We start from the raw sequence: 25,381 nt of genomic DNA on the forward strand, positions 1-25,381 counted from the left end.
TTGGGCTGCCTTGAACCTGCAAGGTTTCAGCTCCTCCTCCTTCACCCCAGTGCCACTGCCATGATGGATGTGAGTGAACTTGGGGAGTCTGCTCGCTACCTCTGCCAGGGCTACCAGGAGATGACGAAGGTGCACGCTATCCCATGGGATGGTAAGTGGAGGCAGAGGGGCAGGGGACACAGCCACAGAGATGCCCTTATGGACTCAGACCAGGAATTGGGAGGGGTGGCACCAGCTCAGGGCTGAAGGCGCATTGGGGCCTGACAGCTGGAGCCCTGGACCTTTCCCGCAGAGTCTGGGGCCTGGAAATTAAAACCCCATGGACACTGTGTATATCACTGTGTGTCTGTGAGCAAACCTTGGTTTGTTCCCCTGTGAAATGGGATAATAGCACCTACCTTCCGGAGCTGCAGTTTATGAAGACTCGGGCTGGAGCCTGAGCCTCTGAGATGAGACTGATCGGCATGTGTGCAGGCTGCCTCCACATGTCCACAAAACTTGTGCTGGGGTTATTTTTAGTGCTTTCTGCAGAGCCAAAGCCACCCTTTATTAGGGACAGGAATAAAGGCTGTACTATTTATGACCTGGTTTGCTCATAGGACAATACTAACAATAGGCAGTGTGTACCGAGTGCTTATTGTGTGTCAGGTCCAGAGCAGATGACTTTCCATGCATCATCTCAACAACCTAGGGAGATGGGGACCAGCGCCAGGGCACCAGGCTCAGAGGGACCTTGTGCTTGATTCAACACTCTGCCGTTGCCATCTTGAAAGTTTTAATAGTTTTCAACAAGGGGACCCACATCGTCATTTTGTACTGGGGTCTGTAGGTTATGTAGATGGTCCCAGATGGTCCTGACCTACGCACTTGGCAGAGCAGGGAACACAAACTCTGGTTTGCGTTCCATGAAATCTGGGATCCTCAAAGTTCTGGGGACAGCTGGCCAGACAGGAGAGCACAGGTTACAGAGTTAGGAGGCCTGGATTTGAATCTTCAGTGAAATAGGGAAGGCAGGACGCCTCCCCAAGAGTTATATGCCTGATATTGAGAGACCTAAGGAAATCCCCATAACATTTTCCATATGAGGGAACTGGCCCAGAGAAAATCAGGGATTTTCCTGAAGTCAGAGGGCAAACATGGTGGAAGCAGGGATTGGAACCCAAGCATTGTAACCCAGACTCATCCTCTAATAAGGGGATCTCTAGGGACCCTCCCAGCTCCACCCTTCCTGAGCCTGGGTTTGGAGGGTTCTTCACTGGAACTCCTGTGTCCTGGCAGAAGGGCTTTGGGGAAGGTCACAGGTCTATGGATACCATGGCTTGGGAACTCCAGCTAGAACCCTGGAGGTGCCTCAGCCCCTCTCCGAGTCCAGTGCTCTCTCTGCAACCCAGGGAAGAAGCGAGTCTGGGTGCCTGATGAACAGGACGCCTACGTGGAGGCCGAGGTCAAGTCGGAGGCTACTGGGGGCAGAGTCACCGTGGAGACCAAAGACCAGAAGGTTCCGTTCCCCCTTTCCTGAGATTAGCCTCTCTGTCCCTGGGCCTCCTGGCCAGCAGGATCTGCACTCTGGGTATGTGGGTGGGGGTGACAGGTGAGGTCGGTCCGTTCCTTCCGGTCCCCTTACCTCTGACACGGTCTGCCTGGTAGGTGCTGACTGTGCGTGAGGCCGAGCTGCAGCCCATGAACCCGCCCCGCTTCGACTTACTGGAGGACATGGCCATGATGACGCACCTGAACGAGGCCTCTGTGCTGCACAACCTGCGCCAGCGCTATGCCCGCTGGATGATCTATGTGAGCCCCAGGCCCAGGCCATGGGCGGGGCGGGGGTTGTGTGCGGGACGGGGGTTGTGTGTGGGGCGGGCCCATAGCGGTGGGGCGGGGCTGTGAGCGATGGGGCGGGTCCATAGCGGTGGGGCGGGGCTGTGAATGATAGCGCGGGTCCATAGCAGTGGGGTAGGGCTGTGAGCGATGAGGCGGGGCTGTGAGCATTGGGGGCGGGGCTGGAGGTTGGGCCTTGGAACCTTAGGGAAGCAGCTGTTCCCCTGCTGCTCCGGCGGACTGGCGGCGGGCGTGTCTAGAACTCAGCTGCTGACTATGGAGGCCGTGCGCATGGGCTAGGGCAGGGCTGTGAGCACGAGTCAGGGGCGAGGCCAGGACAGCCACAGAGGGTGTGGTGTGGCAAGTCAAGTGGCTCCTTGAGGAATATCGCAGGGGTCATGGTCTTCTGAAGACTGGGGCCTGGGGGTGGGAACTTAGGTTATCCCTCCCAAAACCCTACCAGTAGGCCAGACGTGGTGGCCAATGCCTGTAATCCCAGCACTTTGGGAAGTTGAGGCAGGCGGATCACCTGAGGTCAGGAGTTCGACACCAACCAGGCCAACATGGTGAAACCCCATGTCTACTAAAAATACAAAAATTAGCCAGGTGTGGTGGTGTGCGCTTGTAGTCCTAGCTACCCTGGGAGGCTGAGGCAGGAGAACCGCTTGAACCCGGGAGGTGGAGGTTGCAGTGAGCCAAGATCATGCCATTGCACTCCAGCCTGGGAGACAGAGCAAGACTCCATCTCAAAAACAACTAACAACAACAAAAACACTACCTATACTCTCTCCTCAGACCTACTCCGGCCTCTTCTGTGTCACCATCAACCCCTACAAATGGCTCCCAGTCTACACGGCCTCCGTGGTGGCTGCTTACAAAGGAAAGCGCCGCTCGGAGGCACCGCCCCATATATATGCGGTGGCAGACAATGCCTACAATGACATGCTGCGCAGTAAGGGCCGCCTGGACTCCCCCCAACCCCAGACCCTGACCTGGGTCCCCGGAGGCCTCTGTAAAGGACCCCCTTCCCCCACTGGCACTGCCCCCCTTTTGACGCTGCTGGACATGGTCGCCCAGCTGTTCTGTCCCTCCGCATGGGAGCTGACCTCCCCTAGGGACAGCCCCACCTGCTCCTTCCCATTCCTGGCTCTGGGTGGTGGGGTCTGCCCCAGGGCTATGGATACCCAAGGTGTTTGACCTGTGGCTGGCCCAGCACCTTGGCCGACTTCTCTATCCCCTTCCCTTTCCTCCAGACCGCGACAACCAGTCCATGCTGATCACGTGAGTGTGGGGCTCTGGGGGTGGGGTGGGAAATGCTGGCCATCTGGCAGAAAGAGGGTGGTACCACAGTCATTTCCCAGGGTTGAATCCAAAGTGCTTAGGGCAGGGCTTTTACCACCTGGAGCTAGTGTCCCAGCTGAAGCTAAGTTAGGCCTGAGCACATTCCCTGCCGCCATTCTGAACAGATGTGTTCTTGATGGTGGCTAGGGAGGGTACACCCACAAATGGAGTGACCACCAGCCCCATACCTCCTCTCCCTGGGGCCTGGAATCTCCCACCTCGATCTTCTGGGGTTCTAATTCTGGCTGAGGGGCAGCAGGAAAATTCCTCTGCCCGTCTTCCTTTTCACCATCTACTTATGTCTGAATCTTACCTCTGATCCTTCTGTTGCCTCTGTGGGAAAACGGTAGAATTCTTCTTACATGCCAGGTTCTTGACCAGTTAGGCCAGTATGGACAATGTTTAGTGGGAGTGTGCATGCACGCATGCAGTTAAGAGCAAGGGCCGGGCCGGGCGCGGTGGCTCAAGCCTGTAATCCCAGCACTTTGGGAGGCCGAGATGGGCGGATCACGAGGTCAGGAGATCGAGACCATCCTGGCTAACACGGTGAAACCCCGTCTCTACTAAAAAATACAAAAAACTAGCCGGGCGAGGTGACGGGTGCCTGTGGTCCCAGCTACTCCGGAGGCTGAGGCAGGAGAATGGTGTGAACCCGAGAGGAGGAGCTTCCAGTGAGCTGAGATCCGGCCACTGCACTCCAGCCTGGGTGACAGAGCGAGACTCCGTCTCAAAAAAAAAAAGAAAAGAAAAAGAGCAAGGGCCTTGGCTGGGCACAGTCGCTCAAGCCTGTAATTTCTGCACTTTGGGAGGCTGAGGTGGGTGGATCACTTGAGGTCAGGAGTTCGAGAACAGCCTAGCCAACATGGTGAAACCCCATCTCTACTAAAAATACAAAAACTTAGCCGGGCATGGTGGCAGGCGCCTGTAATCCCAGCTACTCCGGCGGCTGAGGCAGGAGAATTGCTTGAACCCAGGAGGTGGAGGTTGCAGTGAGCCAAGATCGTGCCACTGCACTCCGGCCTGGGCTCCATCTCAAAAAAAAAAAAGAAGAAAAAAAAGCAAGTGCCTTTAACCCAGACGGGCTTGGCTGAGTGCAGTAGCTCACACCTGTAATCCTAGCACTTGGGGAGGCTAAGGTGGGAGGATTGCCTGAGGCCAGGGGTTTGAGACCAGCTGGGCAATATAGCGAGACCCCATCTTTAAAAAAAAAATTGAAAAGTTAAATAAAAAACCGTACCTACCACAGAGAGTTATGACTCAGTTGATATATGTGCCTGGCACACAGTAGGGACAGCCACAGAACTCCTGACGCCCAGTTCCTTGTTCCTAAAATGGGGGTGATAATGGAGCCTGCTTTCCAGGGTTTTCTGAGCCGAAACTGAGCTGATGGAGTAAAGTGCCTGGCACTGAGTTAGTGCTTAGTGGACAGTGGCATAATCGTGTATTGTCATCTCACAGGGATGGTCTACACTGGCTTGCTTTGTACACCTCTGAGGGTTGATCCATCCTTGGGGGTTTCAGGTTGGGGGGAAGGAGATGTGGGAGCCTCTGCTTGAGGGATGAGGCATTGGGGGTGGGGGAGAATTAGGCAAGATGGGCATTGGTGACTTATGTTTGTGTCGTCCAAGCGGAGAGTCGGGGGCCGGTAAGACGGTTAACACCAAGCGGGTCATTCAGTACTTTGCCATCGTCGCTGCCCTGGGAGACGGGCCGGTCAAGAAGGCCGTAAGACTTGCCCACTCGGGCATGATCCCTGTTGCTTCTCGCTCTTTTTCTTCTTTCTTCCTCTCCTTTTTTTTTTTTTCCTTTTTAAAAACTTTGCTCCCCAGAACCCTGAGCCCTGCCTGAGCCTCTCACCCTGGTGGGGGACTCTGGCCTGAGCAAGGCTTGACCAGAAAGGCTGTGGCCACCTGACACGCCTGCCTTTGTATTTCCATTGATAACACGGAGGGGTGGGACCATATTGCCGTTTCTAAATTTGTGTAATTTTTATCTTCCATCGTGACCTTCATATATTGAAAGAGTTTACTAGATGGGCTGCTTTTACTAAGTGTTGTTGTCTTGGTTTCCCTGACAGTTACCTACCACTGACATGTTAGACACAGGTTGGCTGGCATGGAGGGCACTGGGCGTTCCCAACAGCCGGGGTTGGCAGGGCAATTTTCTGCCTTGTGATTTCTGTACAGTTTTTGGAAATTTCTGAAACAATAGGGCCCAGTTTTTTGGTTTTTGTTTTTAAGGCCTAACATTTCATCCCTAGCCTTGGGGCCAGTTGTTCAGAGCTCTGTGGCTACCCCCGATAGGCGGCCTTTTCTTTCCAGAAGCCTGAGGCCTCCCTCCTTGCCCAGTCCCTGCTCCTGGTCCTGTTGAGCCTTGCTTTATTCTGGGTGTTTTTCTTTTTTCTTTTTTTCCCCTATTTTCTTTCTTTCTTTCTTTTCTTTCTTTCTTTTTTTTTTTTTTTTTTTGCGTTTTCCTTTTTACCCGTTTGATTGTCTTGATTTTTGATTTTCATTTCAGTTTTGTTTTGTTTTGTTTTTGCTGTTGACTTTTTGGTCCTTTTTCCTCCTTCCCTTTCCTGCCCTGTCTTCCAAACCCTGAAAAAGGTCTCTGGGGATGTAACAGAAAGTTGGGTTGGTTGAGTGACAGGAAGAGATGTCAGGGAGAGATCAGAGCTGGCAGGGATACAGCTGGAAGGGCAGAGGAGCACCTGGGCAGAAAGGAGCTGGGACAGTGGAGCCCAGGGGAGAGGGTCAGGCAAGGGAAGGGTGGGAGTGGGAGAGGCTGCCCGCAGGAGCCATGGCTGCAGGACCTTAAAAGGTTGATCAACTCCCCTTACCTTGGCCCCAAATTTGGCCAAACGGGCCAGAGAGAGCCCTGCACAAAAGCACTGGATGGGAGTGTATTGGGCAGGGGTCCCACCTCCCCTGCCCAATGTCTCTGTTAACTCTTGGGCTTCCTGGAGGTGAATGAATGACCACAAAGTCCCTGGTAGTGTATCTGTTCCCTCCAGAATCCATTCCTTCCCTTCTCTCCCTTTCTTCCTTGGCTCCCAGCATCCGGGGTAGGGAAAAGAAGGAAAGGAAAAGGAAGGGAAGGTGAGGATGAGGTTAGGATGGGGAGAGGGAGGATCTGCTCAATTCAGTTAGTCCCTCTGGGTGACACACAGGACAGCTGTAGCGTCTGGGAGGCAGGATGCTGGGTACCTGCCCTGCCACTCCTGACTTGCTGTCTGGCCTTGAGCAGATCCACTCCCTGCTCCAAGCTTAGTTTCCTCATTTGCAAATTAGGGCTATTAATTGGCAGCTGGCAGGGCCATTGTGAGCACTGGTAGGTATACAGACAGACATACAATGAAGACACACCCAGTTGCATTACAAAGGAGAGGTGTGTAAGGTCATAGCGGGAGTTTAGGGCAGGAAGGTTCAGACCAGGAAGAGGTCTATTCCAGCTCTGGAGCAGCCAGGAGGCCTTCCTAGAGGAGGGGGCACGTGGACTGGGCTCTGGAGGACCCTATATTTTAATCGGGAGGCCCCTGGGGCTTGGAGCAGGGCCACTGCATGGAGACTGGAAAATGAAGGGAGGCCAGAGGCCAGGCTGGGGCAGAGGAGGCTGCAGGTGGAGACTCTGGCTGGGGCCGTGCCACTCCCACTTTCCAGCATTTTGCCTCTTAACAGCTAGAGGAGGGTCAGGCCGAGGGGCGGAGGGTGGGGGCCACGCATTCGGGTGACTAACGTCCACCCCCCTGTCCTGCTGCCCGCTGCCTTCCGCTGACACCCCGCCCCATCCCGCCCTGCCCTGCCCCGGAGGCCTTGCCCTCTAATGTCTGTCTTCTTCCCCCAGCAATTTCTGGCAACAAAGACTGGGGTGAGTATGGGGCCAAAGTGAACGGGGGCAGGCCTGGGGGTGCCCCTTTCCTCTGGACACAGAGGGGCCACGGGGGACTCTGGCCTCCCGGTGGGTAGGCATCAGAGCTGACGGACCCTCACCCCCACCGCCCCAGGGCACCCTTGAGGATCAAATCATCGAGGCCAACCCTGCCATGGAGGCCTTTGGCAACGCCAAGACCCTGAGGAATGATAACTCCTCCCGCTTTGTGAGTGGTTGAGGTGGGAGGGGCGGCGGGGATGCGGCAGGCCGCCAGCAGCAGGTCGGGTACAGGTGGGGACAGCGCTGGCTGTGCCCCTTGGCTGAGGGCTCCCCTCTGCCCACAGGGCAAGTTCATCCGCATTCACTTTGGTCCCTCTGGGAAGCTGGCATCTGCGGATATTGACAGCTGTGAGTCAGCCTGCCGTGGGTGGTGCAGGGGAAGGAGGCCCCGGGCAGGGCCTGAGCCCAGCCACCGCAACTCGGCCTCCGTCATCACGACTTCTGGGCTCCCGCCTGCTCTAGGCACTTCTCTCTACTCCCTGGCTGCTACCCAGCTCAGGCCACCTCACCTATCACCAGAACATCACCCCAGCCTCTGCCTGGTCTCCAGCCTCCTCTCCTCTACACGGCCATAGTTTTGCTGGTCATATCCTGTTTCTGCTTGAAAGCTTTCTCTAGATCCTGTCACCTGAGGATGGAAACTCAAATCCTCATTTGGCCAGTCAGGCTCCTGTGACTGCACCCCTAGCCCGTCCCCAGTCTTCTCTCTGGCCACCAAGAGGGCAGACCTGGCCCACGCCCCTCCTGCCCCAGCTGCATAGCTACACTCAAGAGTGCCCCATCCTTCCAGGCGCCCCGCTGGGAAGTGCCCCAGTATCACCCAGCTGCACAGACCCCAGGCACCTAGGCCACACTCAAGGGGGCCAGGGACACAGAGGGGCCCCCACATTGGCCACTCCCCACGTTGGGCTACATGGCTAGGTCCTGACAGATAAGCACAGGCAGGCAGTGACAGGGATAGGGATAGGCTGTAATTCACACCCTGACCCCTAAACAGACACACACAGACACGGAGGCTTGGCCACACATGCACACATGCTGACACACCAACAGATAGAAACCTGCACACGCAGACACCACACTCACCCCACACACACGAGGACACACACTGACCCATCTGGCCAGAGACACACACAGGTACAGACAATACGGCTCACGTGATGACGCAGGCACAGGAGAGACGCCCTCCCTGCACACTCTGGTGGGTGCAGACGCAGCCCCCCTACACACTCCCTGCCGCTCGCTCTCCCTCCGCATCACCCGCTTGGGACGTCCGTCCACTCTGGGGAGGTGTGGGAGATGGCAGGCCGGCGCCCCTTCTCCCCAGATCTCCTGGAGAAGTCGCGGGTGATCTTCCAGTTGCCCGGTGAGCGCAGCTACCACGTCTACTACCAGATCCTCTCAGGGAAGAAGCCAGAGCTGCAGGGTGAGGGGCAGTACGATGAAGGGGGTGGGAGTGAGAACCCGGAGGGCTGCCTGGCGCTTCCTGGCCCCCATCAGGCCAGGCCCTGGTGGTCGTTCCCTCCCTGACCTGGGGTCTGTGGCCTCTCTTCTTTCTTGGGACTTCTGGTTACTTTCCTGCTAGGGCACAGTCGTCTTGGCTCCAGCAACCTGCCAGGGTGTTACTGCTTCCTCCAGAAACCTAAGCCCTAAACCCCACCTGCTGTCCTGTGACTGGAGAGGTCCCACCCAGTACCCAAGGCAGACTGATGACTGTCTAGGCCCAGCTCTCCTCCCTGGCAAGCCCCTTGAGGGCAGAGTCTGGTCCTCCCTGTGCCCCAGCATCTAGCATGGGATCTGGGCCAGAGTGGGCCATGAGCAACAGCCAAAAGATAAGTGAGACGTGGGGACTGTGGTTCATTCCTCAGAGAACCAGAAACAAAGAGAAGCCAGGGTCAAAGTGAAGGCCAGGTCAGGGCCCCTCACTCTCAGTGCCCTCAGCCTTGGTGGAGGTGATGATGAGAAACTTAGGCCCCAGACTGGGAGATGAGGTCCTCTGGGAGGGCCCTAGATTCCTGCTGAGCTTGCGCCCCAGGATCCCTATGCTGTAGGTGTTGCGGGGAGAAGAGCCGGTAAGCACCGCCTGACCTGCCTTTCTCTGCCCCACATCCCCAGACATGCTGCTTCTGTCTATGAACCCCTATGACTACCACTTCTGCAGCCAGGGCGTCATCACGGTGGACAACATGAATGATGGGGAGGAGCTCATCGCCACTGATGTACGGGCTCTGGTGGGAAGGGAGCTGTGTGGGTGCCTGTGGTGGGATTGGAGAGCACTGCCGGTGCCCCCAGCTGCATGAATGGTCCAGGGGCAGTGCCTGGCTGGACCCTGGAAGAGCCCAGACCTCTCTGAACTCTCTCCCCTCACCCCAGCATGCCATGGACATCCTGGGCTTCAGTGTGGATGAGAAGTGTGCCTGCTATAAGATCGTGGGTGCCCTCCTGCACTTTGGCAACATGAAGTTCAAGCAGAAGCAGCGGGAGGAGCAGGCGGAGGCCGATGGCACTGAGAGTGAGGGGCCCTGACCTGGCCTTCACCTTGACCCAGACCTCAGGCATCCTGTCCATGATGGTTAACCCCAACTCTTGTCCACAACCTTTAACCTCAGCCTTACCTGGCCCTGCCTCCTTAGCTCCAAACTCTTACCCTCCTGAGGCTTTGTTTGCTAGCCCTGAACTTGACGCCTCTTAACTTCCCTCTCCTAGCCCCAGTCTGAGGCAGTAGAACCCCTGAGTGCCCATGGTGGTGTCCTCCTCCCTTACCCTACTCGTGTGCCCTACCAGGTGCTGACAAGGCTGCCTACCTGATGGGGGTCAGCAGTGGGGACCTCCTCAAAGGCCTTTTGCACCCCCGGGTGCGTGTAGGGAATGAGTATGTAACCAAGGGCCAGAGTGTGGAGCAGGTAAGCTGCCTGCAGGCTAAGCCCGTGGGGGACAGCTGGGCAGGGTCCCCTCCTTGCCAGGTCCCAGCCCAGCCTCCCTGCACCTCCAGGTGGTGTTTGCTGTAGGGGCTCTGGCCAAGGCCACCTATGACCGGCTGTTCAGGTGGCTGGTGTCTCGGATCAACCAGACCCTGGACACAAAGCTGCCCCGGCAGTTCTTCATCGGGGTTCTGGACATCGCTGGGTTTGAGATCTTTGAGGTGAGGGCAGACCCTCACCTTGGGCTCTGTTCTCTCCAAGGTAGAGGACATGGGCCGGTGTGGGGGCAGAAGCCCTGGCCTTCTGCCTGGAAGTTGGGGTGAACTCATGCCCCTCCTGGGCCTCCCTTTCCCCATGTGCTGAGCCAGTCCCCTCCCTCTTGTAGTTCAACAGCTTCGAACAGCTGTGCATCAACTTCACCAATGAGAAACTGCAGCAGTTCTTCAATCAGCACATGTTTGTGCTGGAGCAGGAGGAGTACAAGCGGGAGGGCATCGACTGGGTCTTCATCGACTTCGGCCTCGACCTGCAGCCTTGCATCGACCTCATCGAGAAGGTGGGGGCCGGGGCAAGGTCACTTCGAGGAAGGGAGGGTGTGTATGGTGAGCAAGCAGGGATGGATGACCATGGCTTGCATGGAGGCCTGTGCAAGTGTGCATGGAAGCACGTGATTGTGCTGCAGTAAGCATACATATGTGAGTGTAGTAGTGACAGCATGTTTATGTGCTTGTGTGTGAAAGGGCACGTGTGTGAATGGGTGTGTTGGAGTTGAGCATGTGAGCAATGCGAATGCATGCATCCCAGTACTGTGGACGACAGCTCCTCCTGGGTGCTCAGAATTCTGCAGCTCACAAGGCCCTGTTTGCAGCCACAATTTCACTGGATCCCTAGAACAGCCCTGGGTGCAGGGCAGGGTATGTTTCCTTGTTTTTGTGATTGTGGAACATTATGTATATTTACCCATTGTACGAAGAATGGAAGAAAGAAAATTTGAAAAATTGGCAGGGGAAAAAACGTTTCTCCACATTCCTACCACAGTCAGTCACACGACACTTAGGTTCATTTCCTCAAAATCCTTTATCCTTTTTTTCTTTTTTTTTTTTTGAGCTGGAGTCTCACTCTGTTGCCCAGGCTGGAGTACAATGGCACCATCTCAGCTCACTGCAACCTCCACCTCTAGGGTTTAAGCAATTCTCCTGCCTCAACCTCCCAAGTAGCTGGGATTACAGGCATGTGCCACCACACCTAGCTAATTTTTGTATTTTTAATAGAGACAGGGTTTCACCATTTTGGCCAGGCTGGTCTCGAACTCCTGACCTCAAGTGATCCACCTGCCTCAGCCTCCCAAAGTGCTTGGATTACAGGCATGAGCCACTGCGCCCGGCCTATCCATTTTCTTTTATAGACACAGATTTCATTTCATATCATACCTTTTCTCTGAAAATGTATTTTGAATGTTGCTGATGGCAAAAGTAGTTCATGCAGTGGATGAGTTTCATGCGATGCATTTCTGCAGTCCCCTACGGCTGGGCATTTAGGTGACTGACAGATTTTTAAATATTGTATCAGCACTGAAGACATGCATCTTCCCACTCTGCAGGTTAGAAGACTGAGGCTTAGTGATGTCGGAGGGCCCCACAGCTAGTGAGTGAGGAAGCCAAAATGTGACCTTAATGGCTTTTTTGGACTTACCCTGTGTTTGTGTGTGAGAGCCATGGCTGTAGCGGGGGTGAGAGTGGGTACAGCGATGCCAACTTGGGTTTGCCATTGTTAGAAGCGAAGATGACAACTTGGTGCTGCAGATTTTGCAGGAGGGGTTGGAGCCAAGCCACAGACTTTTCTCTTAGGAGATGGGTTCTTGGAGTGGGTCTGGTATCTGACCGGGCAGATGGCTGAGGCCGGGGATCTGGGAAGGCTCCCAGAAGGGAGGTGGCCTGGGGAACAGGGGTTCAGTCCTTCCAGGATGGACTGGCTTGATGGTAGCTTTTCAAGCTCGTTCTCTGTTCCCAGCCACTGGGCATCCTGTCCATCCTGGAGGAGGAATGCATGTTCCCCAAGGCCTCAGACGCCAGCTTCCGGGCCAAGCTCTACGACAACCACGCTGGGAAGTCACCCAATTTTCAGCAGCCTCGGCCTGACAAGAAGCGCAAGTACCAGGCCCACTTCGAGGTGGTCCACTACGCGGGCGTGGTAGGTGCTTGCTGGAGCCCCAGCCCTCAGCCAGGCTCCTCCCTCCCTGCTCCAAGTCCCCCACCTGGGCTCAGCACCTGTCTGGTCTCTCCAGGTGCCTTACAGCATCGTGGGCTGGCTGGAGAAAAACAAGGATCCCCTGAATGAGACAGTGGTCCCCATCTTCCAGAAGTCACAGAATAGGCTCCTGGCGACTCTCTATGAGAACTATGCGGGCTCCTGCTCCAGTGAGTACTGAGGGACAGGATCTCTGCTCTGACAGGGGTCCACAGAGTGACATTCCCTGGAGTGACCAGGCCCCTTGTCTCTATTAGCCGAGCCCCCCAAGTCTGGGGTGAAAGAGAAGCGTAAGAAGGCAGCATCGTTCCAGACGGTGTCCCAGCTGCACAAGGTGAGGCCCCATCTGGGCCCCAGGTAGACCCTCACTCTTGGCAGCCTCCAGCCCTGCCCTTCACCCCCCTGCCCTGTCCCCCGTGTCTTGGGCGGGCGGCTGTTAAGACTTGCAGTGATGTTTAACTCCTCTCCACGTGAACATCACAGCAAGTCTGTGCTGCTTCCCGTCCCTACGCTGCCTGGGCAGGGTTTGCGGGGGAAGGGGTGGGAGCCCTGGACTCTGGGAGGGACGGGGATTTGGCAGGGGAGTGAAGACTTCGGTGGTGGTGATGGGAGATGGCAAAGGGTCTCCTATCACCAGAATGAGAGTGAAAGAGCAAGAGTACAGGGCACTTAGGGCCCTGCTCCCGTCTCGGTCCTGACTACTGCGGCATCCAATTCTGGTTCTCTGCCCTCTTTGTGCCTTTCCCTCACTCTTGCTGCCACCAGGAGAACCTCAACAAGCTGATGACCAACCTGCGGGCCACACAGCCCCACTTCGTCCGCTGCATTGTTCCTAATGAGAACAAAACCCCAGGTAGTCACCCCGGGCTCACCTGGCTGGGGTCGGGGTGGGGGGCGTCGTGGGAAGGTGACAGGGCAGAGGCCAGGAGGCTCAGTACATCTTCCCCCTCGCCTCGCAGGGTCTCCACTGCTGCTTTTTCTCTGGGGCCTGCGGGTGTGCCTGTTGACCTCTGACCTTTCCCCTCTCATGTCCAGGGGTCATGGATGCCTTCTTGGTGCTACACCAGCTGCGCTGCAATGGGGTCCTGGAGGGGATCCGGATCTGCCGCCAAGGGTTTCCCAACAGGCTGCTCTACACCGACTTCCGGCAGCGGTGGGCGACCCCTTCCCCCGCCCGCTGTTCCAGGTGGAGGCCTGAGGGGCTGGGCAGGACACACACGTCAGAGCCCAACGGACAGATGGTCCCCTGTCTGGAGGGGGAAGCAGGGACTGTGAGGGCCTGGCCAGGCATCCCAGCAAGAGACGGGGGTGGCTCAGACCTGGCCGGGGACTTGGGGAGAAGTGAACAGGCTTGGGGCAAATACTGGAGGTGGAGCCAACAGGCCTCACTGATGAGCTGGACACAGACTTCTGGATGCAGAAAAGACAAGAGTGATTTCTAGGTTTGGCAGTGAGCAACCTGGGAGCTACCAGTGGTAGACCGACTGAGATACAAAAACGGTTTTTTGATTTGGGGGAGAGGTGAGGGGATACTGGTTTGAGCCCTGTTTTGCGTATGTCAGGTTTCAAATGCCTCCAGCAGACACCCTAGAAATGTCATGGGGGAGACTTGAATTACCAGTCTGGAGCTCAGGGCGGCGGGCAGAAAGGATGCAGATTTGGGAGTTGAATGAGAATCGTGTGGACGAGGCTTCATGTGACGCATAGTGAGCGCTGGGGCAGTGCTGCTGGCTCTTCCCCGTTCCCTCGATGGGCAACAAGCATCCATCGTTCCTTCTCCCTCCAGAAGTCATGGTGTCATCCACACTATCCTTTGTAAACAGAGGTTCATACAGATACCGTACACGCACACACACGCATGGTGCTGTAAGCTTGTTTTTTCATGTAACAGTCTGGCCTGGAGATCGTTCCTTATCCACAGACGTATTCCTGTGGTCATCGTCCGTTTTTCATGGCTGCGAAACATCTCATAGTCTGGTGGACTGCATGCTTTGTTTAATGAGTCCCCCTCGTGAGGGGCCTTTTGTGTTTCTGGTTTTGCCTTCACAGCGTGGCTGGAGCCCACCTGACCCACACAGCCCTGTGCACATGTGCACGTGTATCCGCCTAGAAGGGGGTGGGCTGGGAGCCCTGGCTCCTTAGCATTAGAATTATCTCCCAAATGTTTCTTCGGTGATAGGGCACAGCATGTCACCTTCTATTAATATTTTTTGCCTTTAAAAAAGTTTTAAAAAATAGTGCATGCCTTCTGTAAAAAGCCTCTTTAAAAACTCACTGAACGCATTTAAAATCCCAAGGTTGTGTTTGTTTTTTTTTTTTTTGAGACAGAGTCTTACTCTGTCGCCCAGGCTGGAGTGCAGTGGCGCGATCTGGGCTCACTGCAACCTCTGCCCTCCCAGGTTCAAGCAATTCTGCAATTCTTCTGCCTCAGCCTCCTAAGTAGCTGGGATTACAGGCACCTGCCACTATGCCCCAATAATTTTTGTGTTTTTAGTAGAAACGGGGTTTCGCCATGTTGCCCACGCTGGTCTTGAACTCCTGGGCTCAAGCAATCCACCCGCCTCGGCCTCCCAAAGTGTTGAGATTACAGGCGTGAGCCATCGCACCTGGCCAGCCCCCCCAAGGATTTTAAGTGGAGTATCTCCCTAGTGTCCCCGTGTGGTGACACATCCCCGACCCCCTTGTCCCGCGTGTGCCCTGCTGGAACTTCTGCACCAGCCTTGGAGAGGCCCAGGAACGAGTCCCTTGCTACCCACACCAGCCTCCTTGGTCCCTGACTTCTCCATTCTCAGTGGCCTGTGTCCCACACCCAGCCCTCTCCTTACCAGCTCTCCCCTGCTTTCCCAGGTACCGTATCCTGAACCCCAGTGCCATCCCGGACGACACCTTCATGGACAGCAGGAAGGCCACAGAGAAGCTGCTGGGCTCACTGGACTTGGACCACGCCCAGTACCAGTTTGGCCACACCAAGGTCGGGGCACTGTGGGATCAAGGCTGGCCCTGGCTGTGGTGGTCACACTGGGCAGGGTTCATGCAGATGGTCGGGGGTTAACCTGGCTGTCCCCTTGTCTGTCCCCAGGTGTTCTTCAAGGCTGGGCTTCTAGGCGTCCTGGAAGAGCTCCGTGACCAGCGCCTGGCCAAGGTGCTAACGCTGCTGCAGGCACGGAGCCGTGGCCGCCTCATGCGCCTTGAGTACCAGCGCCTGCTGGGAGGAAGGTGGGTGTGGGAAGGAGGCTGGGGACAGGATGTGGCCCTGCCCCTCACCTCCCAGACCCACTGGCTCTCCCAGCCCTGACATGCTGTCCTGTAGTCAGATCAGCCCCTGTGGCTGCTTGGACCAAGGTTCTGTTCTGTGTCCCCCAGCCTCCATTTCCCCACTTCAAAAACAGGTAGGGCACTTGCTTCTCCATTCCAGGCCATCAGTGTGTGGCTCGGAGGGGCAGCAATGGCACCCAGTGTTTTCCAAGACTCTTGAGAGCCGGGCCCTGGGCAAGATACTTTCTCTGCATTATCCTGGTTAAAGCGCTGATGGTCCTGAGACACAGGCGCTGTGATGGGCTCCACTCAGCAGAGGGTGCCTGTGTCAGACGGCCAGTGCCAGTTGGCATGTCAGCCCAGGCCACTGACCCCAGAGCCCCATGGCCTAACAGCCGTGGTGTCTTCTGGCACTTGGAGAGGCCACCAGGACATGGTGGCTCATGAGCCTCTTCACTGGAGGCAGGCCTGTGGGCCTCCCCTGAGCCTCACCTGTAAAGCAGAGATATTAGGAGCTACTCCATGAGGCTGCTAGGAAGGCAAAACAAGTGAACTGTGTGCCTAGTGTCACCATCTGTGACGGGCAGCACTGAGCCAGCCTCACAGCTCGGCTGCCCCTCCCTAGGGATGCGCTGTTCACCATCCAGTGGAACATCCGCGCCTTCAATGCCGTCAAGAACTGGTCATGGATGAAGCTCTTTTTCAAGATGAAGCCGCTGCTGCGCTCGGCGCAGGCTGAGGAGGAGCTGGCGGCCCTGCGGGCAGAGCTGCGGGGGTTGCGAGGGGCGCTGGCTGTGGCTGAGGCCAAGCGCCAGGAACTGGAGGAGACGCACGTCAGCGTCACCCAGGAGAAGAATGACCTGGCCCTGCAGCTGCAGGCCGTGAGTCGGGGTTCCCCTTGTGACTGGGTGACCCCGGCTCTGAGTACCCCTGGCTGCTCTGAGGAATACTTCAGCCAGACCCATGGGACTCAGGCCTTACGTCTCCCTGTTCCAGAGGTGCCATGAGCTGAGGCCTCCATGTCCCAGCCTCCCCACTCTGGCCACATGTCCTGGCACTCTCCCCTCATGCCACCTTGGCCTCCCGCTAAAGCAGAGGAACCCTAGCTCCCCAGCTCTCCCCTCCTTGCTGTCCCTGAAACCAAACAGACCATGCTCTATTCTCTGGCTAAGGGCCATGGGAACCCAGGTGGCAGGTAACAGGGTGATAGCCAGAGGGCATGGATCAAGGGTCTGGAATCTGCCCAGGTCCACAGAGCAAGCTTTCCTGCCTTTGGCATGTGGCATTGTTGATCAGTTGTGTGCCGGGCTCAGGCTAGTGCAGGAGGAACGGTGGTGGGAAGACAGAGATGGCCCTGTGGTCACAAAACTCACCTGCTAGTGCAGGAGACTGTGAGCAGCCAGGCGTAAGGAAATGGGGGGCAAGGATACCTGAGCCCTTCCAGGGAGTGCCTCCGGGAGCCCGTCCGTGGCTGTGCAGGGGCTGCTGCTGCTCACCCTGCCCCTTGGAAGGCCTCAGCCCAACAGCGGGGCAAAGGGCTTTTCTCTCAGGACCCTTGTTGGGCCTCACTCTGGGCTGCCCCCCACAGGTCTAACGTTCCCCTCGTGATGCTCTGGGGTGTCCCTGTCCCTGAGCCCTTGCCCCTCCATGCCCAAGAGCAGGTCAAGGCATTCCTGAGTTCTCAGAGCCCAGCCGAGCATGGGCTTCAAACCTTTGGATGGACAAACAGAAGTAGTTTCCTCTCCAGGGCCTGACCTGGTGTCCCTCTGCTGGTTTACCTGGCCCTCCCCTGACCCGGCCCCACTCCGTGTGCCCTTCAGGAGCAGGACAACCTGGCAGATGCCGAGGAGCGCTGCCACTTGCTGATCAAGTCCAAGGTGCAGCTGGAGGGGAAGGTGAAGGAGCTGAGTGAGCGGCTGGAGGATGAGGAGGAGGTGAACGCTGACCTGGCCGCCCGCCGGCGCAAGCTGGAGGACGAGTGCACGGAGCTCAAGAAGGACATTGATGACCTGGAGCTGACACTGGCCAAAGCTGAGAAGGAGAAGCAAGCCACTGAGAACAAGGTGTGGGCCGGGCCAGCTGTGGGGAAGGGCCCAGAGCCAGGGGGCCAGCTTTGAGGCAGGCGGCTGCAGGTCCCACCCCTGCTCTGCTAAGCCTCTGCTTTGTGGCCCTGGGCATGTCACTACCTTTCTTGGTCCTCAGTTTCCTTGTCTGTCAAGTAGGGTTAGCAGCACTACCGTTAGGGTAGCTGGTGATGTGGTGTGTGACGGGCCTTTCCTGAGCACACACTCCTGGGCCTTGCACACAGTAGGTGTTTAGCACATGCTGGCGACCCTCATCCATCCTGGAGCGCAAGCCCTTGAGGGCGGGAACTCCACGTCCCCAGCTCTGCATCCTGCAGGTGACTTCTGACCTTGAGCCCTCGTGACGGCCGCTGTGGTTCCCAGTGCTGGAGGAGTGACTCCATTACACAGGAGGGAAAGTGAGGCAGCTTAGGTTCTCACAGGGGCTCACCAAGGAAGCCAGGACTAGGAGGCAGCTGCCCTGGGCACCTGCTAATACTGCACATGGCTCTGGCATCTGTGGCTCTCTCGCCGGGCCAGGTGTGGTGCTGGGCGCTGCGGGTGCAACCACTCGTGAATCCTCAGTACAGCCCCATGAGGAGGGTCCTTCCCTTAGGCGGAAGCTGTGGAGGCTCGGAGTTAAGTGACTTGCCTGAGTCCCATAGCTGGAAGGGGCACTTGCTCTGACCTAGTGAGTGCTGGCCGCTCAGAGTGCAGGGAAGGTCGTCCTCATGGTGACGCTGGCCCTGGCACAGGTGAAGAACCTGACGGAAGAGATGGCTGCGCTGGACGAGTCCGTGGCCCGGCTGACCAAGGAGAAGAAGGCATTACAGGAGGCCCACCAGCAGGCCCTGGGTGACCTGCAGGCCGAGGAGGACCGCGTGAGCGCGCTGACCAAGGCCAAGCTCCGGCTGGAGCAGCAGGTGGAGGACGTGAGTCAGGGTCACCCTGAGACTGAGGGGCGGGGCCAGGGTGCTGGCTGGCCTGGGCCATGGCTGACCCCTGCTCTGCCTGCTCCGCAGCTGGAATGCTCCCTGGAGCAGGAGAAGAAGCTGCGCATGGACACAGAGCGGGCCAAGCGCAAGCTGGAGGGTGACCTGAAGCTGACGCAGGAGTCGGTGGCTGATGCCACCCAAGACAAGCAGCAGCTGGAGGAGAAGCTCAAGAAGTAGGCGGGGCAGGGGGCGGCGGGGCGGGGCAGGGGGGCGGCGGGGCGGGGCGGGGGGGGGGCCCTCCCGGCCCGGCCAGAGTGGCCTTCTGAGCCTGCACTTGGCCCTTGTTCCCTTCTGGATTCTTGTGGGTCCTGCGGCATTGCAGAGGTTGGGGCGGGGGTCGAAAGATGGGGCGCAGGGGTAGTGTCCTGCCCTCCCTGGACTGAGGGCCCAGCCAGGGACCAGGGCTGAGGCCTCAGGGCCCAGTGCAGCAGGTGCATGGGGGTGAGGTCCCTCAGGGCCTGAAGGGGACTAGGGGGCGTTACGGGGGTCCCAGGCAGGTGGGTGGGAGTTAAGGCCTGCTGCACTGGCTCACCCACCCTGCGGCTCCTAGGAAGGACTCCGAGCTGAGCCAGCTGAGCCTGCGGGTGGAAGACGAGCAGCTCCTGGGAGCCCAGCTGCAGAAGAAGATCAAGGAGCTGCAGGTACGTGGGGGTCGGGTGGGTGAGGCCCGGGGTCAGAGGCCCACAGAAGTGACAGCTGCCCCGCGTGCCCACCCCAGGCTCGGGCGGAGGAGCTGGAAGAGGAGCTGGAGGCAGAGCGGGCAGCCCGGGCCCGCGTGGAGAAGCAGCGCGCGGAGGCGGCGCGGGAGCTGGAGGAGCTGAGCGAGCGGCTGGAGGAGGCAGGCGGTGCGTCCGCGGGGCAGCGCGAGGGCTGCCGTAAGCGCGAGGCGGAGCTGGGGCGGCTGCGGCGGGAGCTGGAGGAGGCGGCGCTGCGGCACGAGGCCACGGTGGCTGCGCTGCGGCGCAAGCAGGCGGAGGGCGCGGCGGAGCTGGGGGAGCAGGTGGACAGCCTGCAGAGGGTACGGCAGAAACTGGAGAAGGAGAAGAGCGAGCTGCGCATGGAGGTGGACGACCTGGCTGCCAACGTGGAGACTCTGACCCGCGCCAAGGTGTACACGCCTTCCTCACCCCATACCCACCCTGACTTTAAACCAATCCCAACCCTAGCAGCCAATACTGTCCCCATACCCCCTCCGCCCGGTACCTGATCCTGAGCCCTGACCCATTCACCTGGCACCCAACCCCCTTTTCTCAGCCTCCTGCCAGTCCTGACCTTAAGCCATGACTCCCAAGCCCTGTTCCCTGACTCCAGGTCATTTTTGACCCAGCGTCTTTACTTCCAGCCTTGGACCCTTGAACCAGCAGTAGTTGTGACCCCAGCCCTTGACTCCTGAACTCTGACTTAATACCTGTCCTGACTTCCGGTTCTGAACCCCAGCACCCTAGCCTTGACCTTTCTGCCACATAATCCTGACAGCTGACCTCTGACCACTGTCGCCAGCTGACTCCACAGCTACCATCCCAACTCTCGCCCTGACCCACCGGCCCTGGGACTGGCCCAGCCCTGTCCGTTCTGACACGTGTCTGTTAAGCGCAGCAGTAGAATCTCTTTCCGACTTTGAACTTGGGGCTCTGCTCTCCCTTTGATTCCTGGGCCCACATCTAGCTTCCCAGTTTCCGATCCCAGATCCCAGTCTCTGACTGGCAGACCCAGATCCTGCCCTCTGCTGTACAAACTTGTTCTGACATCTAACCCCTGCCCCCAACCTGGGATCCCAGGCCAGTGCAGAGAAGCTGTGCCGCACCTATGAGGATCAGCTAAGTGAGGCCAAGATCAAGGTGGAGGAGCTGCAGCGGCAGCTGGGGGACGCAAGCACGCAGCGTGGGCGACTACAGACGGAAAGCGGTGAGGCTGGGGCTCAGCTGGCCACACCAGGCAGGGCTTTGGTGCAGCCCTCGCCAGCCTGACCTGCCGGCTCGCCTCTTCGCCTGCAGGGGAGCTGAGTCGCCTGCTGGAGGAGAAGGAGTGTCTGATCAGTCAGCTGAGCCGTGGGAAGGCCTTGGCCGCCCAAAGTCTGGAAGAGTTGCGGCGCCAGCTAGAGGAGGAAAGCAAGGTGGGCTGGCACCGGTGACCATGGAGTGGGCAGGTGGGTGCCAGAGCCAGTGGGCTGCACCAACGCTGAGGTCACTGGTGTCCCTGCAGGCCAAGAGCGCCCTGGCTCACGCCGTGCAGGCTCTGCGGCATGACTGTGACCTCCTGCGGGAGCAGCACGAGGAGGAGGCTGAGGCCCAGGCTGAGCTGCAGCGGCTGTTGTCCAAGGCCAATGCCGAGGTGGCCCAGTGGAGGAGCAAGTATGAAGCAGATGCCATCCAGAGGACCGAGGAGCTGGAGGAGGCCAAGTGAGTGCTTCACCGGCCAGGCCCCTGCCATGCAGAGCTTTATGCCTGTGCCTCTGAGCCCCACTGAGGGTGGGCGAAGGGAGCTGCTGGGGCTGTCCTCCCTGCCTCCATGGTCCACAACTTGTCTGGCCCCATGGCCTAGAAAAAAGCTGGCACTGCGGCTGCAGGAGGCAGAGGAGGGTGTGGAGGCGGCCAACGCCAAGTGCTCATCGTTGGAGAAGGCCAAGCTACGGCTGCAGACAGAGTCAGAGGATGTAACCCTGGAGCTGGAGCGGGCGACCTCAGCAGCTGCTGCGCTGGACAAGAAGCAGCGGCACTTGGAACGGGCACTGGAGGAACGGCGGCGGCAGGAGGAGGAGATGCAGCGGGAGCTGGAGGCGGCGCAGAGGGAGGCCCGTGGCCTGGGCACTGAGCTCTTCCGGCTGCAGCACAGCCACGAGGAGGCACTTGAGGCTCTGGAGACACTCAAGCGGGAGAACAAGAACCTGCAGGGTAGGACCTGCCACACACCGGGGCCAGGGCGCTGCCCTGGGGTCGGAGCACCTTGGAGTCACAGGGGTGCCCTGGTGGGGCCACCCTGGAATCAGGGGTGAGTGGAGTGACCTGGGTGGGAGTACAAGCCATGGGGGTGGCCCCTCAGCACCCTGTCCACTGCAGAGGAGATCAGCGACCTCACGGACCAGGTGAGTCTCAGTGGGAAGAGCATCCAGGAACTGGAGAAGGCCAAGAAGGCGCTGGAAGGCGAGAAGAGTGAGATCCAGGCTGCACTGGAGGAGGCAGAGGTCAGGGGCCGGCCGCAGGGGTGGGTGGACACTGTCGTGCTGCTCTGCTGGCTGTCCCCCCTTCGCACCCCACCATGCCTGCTCTGTACCCACAGGGGGCCCTGGAGCTGGAGGAGACCAAGACGCTGCGGATCCAGCTGGAGCTCTCCCAGGTCAAAGCGGAAGTGGACCGGAAGCTGGCAGAGAAAGACGAGGAGTGCGCTAACCTGAGGTGTGTCCATCCTCCTCCCGCTCCCACCTCCCGAGAACAGAAGGGAAGGGAAGTAGTGTGTACTCTGCTCTCGCTAGTCTGTCCTTCCCATGGGACTTTCTGAGGTCCGGGTTGCTGTCTCCATTCTAGAGGTGAACCTTGGAGATGCTGAAGGACTTGCCCAAGGTCACACAGTGGCGGTGGAGCCCGAGTCAGTCCACCTGTCCGCCTGGGCCTCACTCTTCTCCATGGACTTACTTGATAGGCCACAGGCAGTCACAGGAGACTTTAAACTGGGGAGCGGTGACTCACTTGTTCTCAAAATGGGTTCTTGTCTCCAACGGTCCTTGGGCATTTGTAAGGACAGATATGCCCTTTACGGGACCCCCTTTCATGCCACCCTCCTCCCATAGGCGCAACCACCAGCGAGCTGTGGAGTCCCTGCAGGCCTCCCTGGATGCAGAGACACGGGCCCGCAATGAGGCACTGCGGCTCAAGAAGAAGATGGAGGGTGACCTCAATGACCTGGAGCTGCAGCTGGGCCATGCCACCCGCCAGGCCACGGAGGCCCAGGCTGCCACACGGCTGATGCAGGCACAGCTCAAGGAGGAGCAGGCAGGGCGGGACGAGGAGCAGCGGCTGGCAGCTGAGCTCCGCGAGCAAGCACAGGCTCTGGAGCGCCGGGCTGCGCTGCTGGCCGCGGAACTGGAGGAGCTGCGGGCTGCCCTGGAGCAGGGCGAGCGCAGCCGGCGGCTGGCAGAGCAGGAGCTGTTGGAGGCCACCGAGCGCCTCAACCTCCTGCATTCGCAGGTGGGGACAAGAGTCCCTGGGGACAGAGCAGGTGCAGGCCTGCTGGCTGGCTCTGAGACTCTGCTTCCCCTCAGAACACAGGCCTCCTGAACCAAAAGAAGAAGCTGGAGGCAGACTTGGCCCAGCTGGGCGGGGAGGTGGAGGAGGCTGCACAGGAGAGGCGGGAGGCCGAGGAGAAGGCCAAAAAGGCCATCACCGATGTGAGGCTGGGCAAGGGCTGTGGGAAGCCTGGGACAATGCAGAGGGACTTCCCTGAGGCTGGGCACCTGACCAGCCCCTTCTCCCCCACAGGCGGCCATGATGGCCGAGGAGCTGAAGAAGGAGCAGGACACAAGCGCACACCTGGAGCGTATGAAGAAGACACTGGAGCAGACGGTGCGCGAGCTCCAGGCCCGCCTTGAGGAGGCGGAACAGGCCGCCCTCCGTGGCGGGAAGAAGCAGGTGCAGAAGCTGGAGGCCAAGGTGTGTTTGGCCCCTCTAGTCCTTGGCCCAGGCAGGGTGGGTGACCCAGGGGTGGGCTGGGCATCAGGCGGTGCCCCTGCCTGCAGGTACGGGAGCTGGAGGCCGAGCTCGACGCAGAGCAGAAGCAGCACGCCGAGGCGCTTAAGGGCGTGCGCAAGCATGAGCGCCGCGTCAAGGAGCTCGCATACCAGGTGGGTGACAGGGTCTCCCCGGGGAGTGGCCCTGGAGCTGGCCCAGCCCAAGCAAGCCCTGAGTCCCCCTTGCCTGCCCAGGCCGAGGAGGACAGGAAGAACCTGGCTCGCATGCAGGACCTGGTGGACAAGCTGCAGAGCAAGGTCAAGAGCTACAAGCGCCAGTTCGAGGAGGCGGTGAGTGTGCTGGGGCCTGGACACCTGGACCCGGCACCCCAGCTCTGCCCCAGGGTCGGGTCTGTGGCCAGGTGAGGCATCCGCAGTAGCTCCACCCTCCCGGCTCAGTGACCCAGAAGGAAGAGAGAGGCCTCTAACATCTCTGGGGAGATACACCTAGCTCTGTCTCACAGAACAGACCCCACGTGCTTTCCCCTGGCCAAGGCTGGAGTTGCCTCTGAGGGGCAGGGCAGGCACAGAGGCACATCATGAAGTTGGTGCGTCCCAACTTCCTTATTCCCACTGTGGTATTAGTGAGGATGGACAATGGCAGTAGGAACAAAGTTGAGGACCAGGAGGAGCCAGCTCCCTTACTGGGGATGGGGCAGGGACCGGGACCAGAAGCAGCATCTCAGTCACCGAAGAGGAGCCAAGGCCGTGTGTGTGCCCCCAGGAGCAGCAGGCCAACACCAACCTGGCCAAGTATCGCAAGGCCCAGCACGAGCTGGATGACGCGGAGGAGCGGGCAGACATGGCGGAAACCCAGGCCAACAAGCTGCGGGCACGGACCCGGGATGCCCTGGGTCCCAAGGTGAGGAGTGGTGGGGGCATCGCTGTCTGTGCAGGGGGAGTGTGGAGGATGACAGGTAGTACTGCTCACTCGGCTGTCCCTTTCTCCTCAGCACAAGGAGTGAAGGCCCGAGCCCCTGGGCTCTGAAGAGGAATGTCTGCTGTTTTGTGCCTCTGGCTGAGACCACCTGCCCCAATCCTGCCATCTCTGCATTCCCCCATGCTGCCTTCAGCCTTCCCCGGGCCCTGAATAAACACCACAGCCAGTTTCCTTCTCATTCTTTGGGATTCAGGAGGGGAAAACACAGCCCTAGGGACAAAAGCCAGGTCCACAGCAATCATTTAAAATAAAGTTATTTAATAGTCTCCATTTAATTGGTTTATTTGCTGTTAATAAATTGGCAACACAAGGAAGGGCCCCGTGTCCAGGCTCAGGCAGGAGCGGCTGCCCCGGGCCCGAAGGGATGGAGGGAAAGGCTCCCCCCGACTTCTGGGAGAACCCCCTGGGATGAACACAGAGGCCAATGAGCAAACAGAACCAGAGGAGCTAAAGGAAAATGAGGCAGAGGGGCAGGCTTGGGGGAAGGCAGCATTCTCTGGTACCCACCACCCCTGCCCAGGGCTCAGAAGCCTTTGCCTGGGTCCAAAGGCCAGGGACAGGGGAGGCTTGGCTCACAGATGGGGGGGGGGGGGTCACCCATATCTTCCTCCCCACCCCGGGACTGACGGCCAAGAAGCCGGCAGGAGCTCACACAGAGCTAATGCTAAAAGTCCTCTTACCTCTGGGTGGGCCTGGGCCCCAGGGTTCTGAAGGAAAGGTGGGCATGGTACCCCATCCTCATTATGGGGACTGAGGCTCTCTAATGACCTAGGGCCCTCAGACCCAGGGGGACCAAGGGCTTTTAGGACTTCTCTCCCACCAAGCCTGTATCCAAAGACCTGGGGCAGGCAGAGAGCAGCAGGGAGAAACAGGAACAGGGCAGGGCGTGTGGCATCATACCCACGCTCACCCACACTGGCCCAGCAGCCTCCCGAGGCCTGGCCCAAGGTCACTCCTCAGTGAAGTCCCTGTCTATGTCCATGTAGGGCTCCTCGATGTAGCTAACGAGGGCAGAGGGTGACTGCCGGTCCGGGTTCAACAGGATGGACACTGTCTCCTTCCAGTATGAGAAGCTGATGCAGGAGCTCTGGGCAAAGAGGGAGGGGCTGGGGGGGCGCCTGGAGGACCCAGGTCAAGCCCAGCACCGGGATACC

The 25,381-nt window shown here is 58.6% G+C and overlaps 2 protein-coding genes across 3 annotated transcripts in view; one reads left to right on the forward strand and one right to left on the reverse strand.

Moving 5' to 3' along the window:
- Window positions 1-24,579, forward strand: MYH7B (myosin heavy chain 7B). Its single transcript, XM_023220504.2, has 40 exons — window positions 1-151; window positions 1,392-1,498; window positions 1,648-1,791; window positions 2,614-2,770; window positions 3,072-3,099; window positions 4,788-4,884; window positions 7,000-7,023; window positions 7,160-7,252; window positions 7,371-7,434; window positions 8,414-8,512; window positions 9,202-9,305; window positions 9,460-9,598; window positions 9,871-9,989; window positions 10,079-10,228; window positions 10,393-10,563; window positions 12,018-12,197; window positions 12,292-12,424; window positions 12,512-12,588; window positions 13,020-13,107; window positions 13,290-13,407; window positions 15,102-15,225; window positions 15,334-15,470; window positions 16,135-16,390; window positions 17,330-17,572; window positions 18,328-18,504; window positions 18,595-18,740; window positions 19,118-19,208; window positions 19,286-19,675; window positions 20,346-20,472; window positions 20,562-20,680; window positions 20,770-20,966; window positions 21,109-21,458; window positions 21,624-21,748; window positions 21,844-21,959; window positions 22,352-22,748; window positions 22,823-22,948; window positions 23,040-23,210; window positions 23,297-23,401; window positions 23,483-23,578; window positions 24,012-24,579. The coding sequence occupies exons 1-40, from the start codon at window positions 61-63 to the stop codon at window positions 24,273-24,275; spliced, it is 5,940 nt and encodes a 1,979-aa protein (XP_023076272.1). The 5' UTR covers window positions 1-60; the 3' UTR covers window positions 24,276-24,579.
- TRPC4AP (transient receptor potential cation channel subfamily C member 4 associated protein) overlaps window positions 24,469-25,381 on the reverse strand; it is an 86,714-nt gene continuing 85,801 nt past the window's right edge. For both annotated transcript variants that reach the window (XM_023220503.1, XM_023220502.1), the window contains exon 19: window positions 24,469-25,314. In XM_023220503.1, the coding sequence (XP_023076271.1) occupies window positions 25,177-25,314 (138 nt within the window). In that variant the 3' untranslated portion in view covers window positions 24,469-25,176. The remainder of the gene's footprint in view (window positions 25,315-25,381) is intronic.

The sequence above is a fragment of the Piliocolobus tephrosceles genome, chromosome 20 (genome assembly GCF_002776525.5).
Source record: "Piliocolobus tephrosceles isolate RC106 chromosome 20, ASM277652v3, whole genome shotgun sequence".
Lineage (NCBI taxonomy): Eukaryota > Metazoa > Chordata > Mammalia > Primates > Cercopithecidae > Piliocolobus > Piliocolobus tephrosceles.

Excerpts from the sequence above, each read along its gene's own strand:
- MYH7B (XM_023220504.2), top strand. The coding sequence starts at position 61 with ATGATGGATGTGAGTGAACTTGGGGAGTCTGCTCGCTACCTCTGCCAG. Across the intron at positions 12,198-12,291 it reads TGGTCCACTACGCGGGCGTG|GTGCCTTACAGCATCGTGGG; the intron begins GTAGGTGCTTGC and ends TGGTCTCTCCAG. Across the intron at positions 20,473-20,561 it reads GCGACTACAGACGGAAAGCG|GGGAGCTGAGTCGCCTGCTG; the intron begins GTGAGGCTGGGG and ends CTTCGCCTGCAG.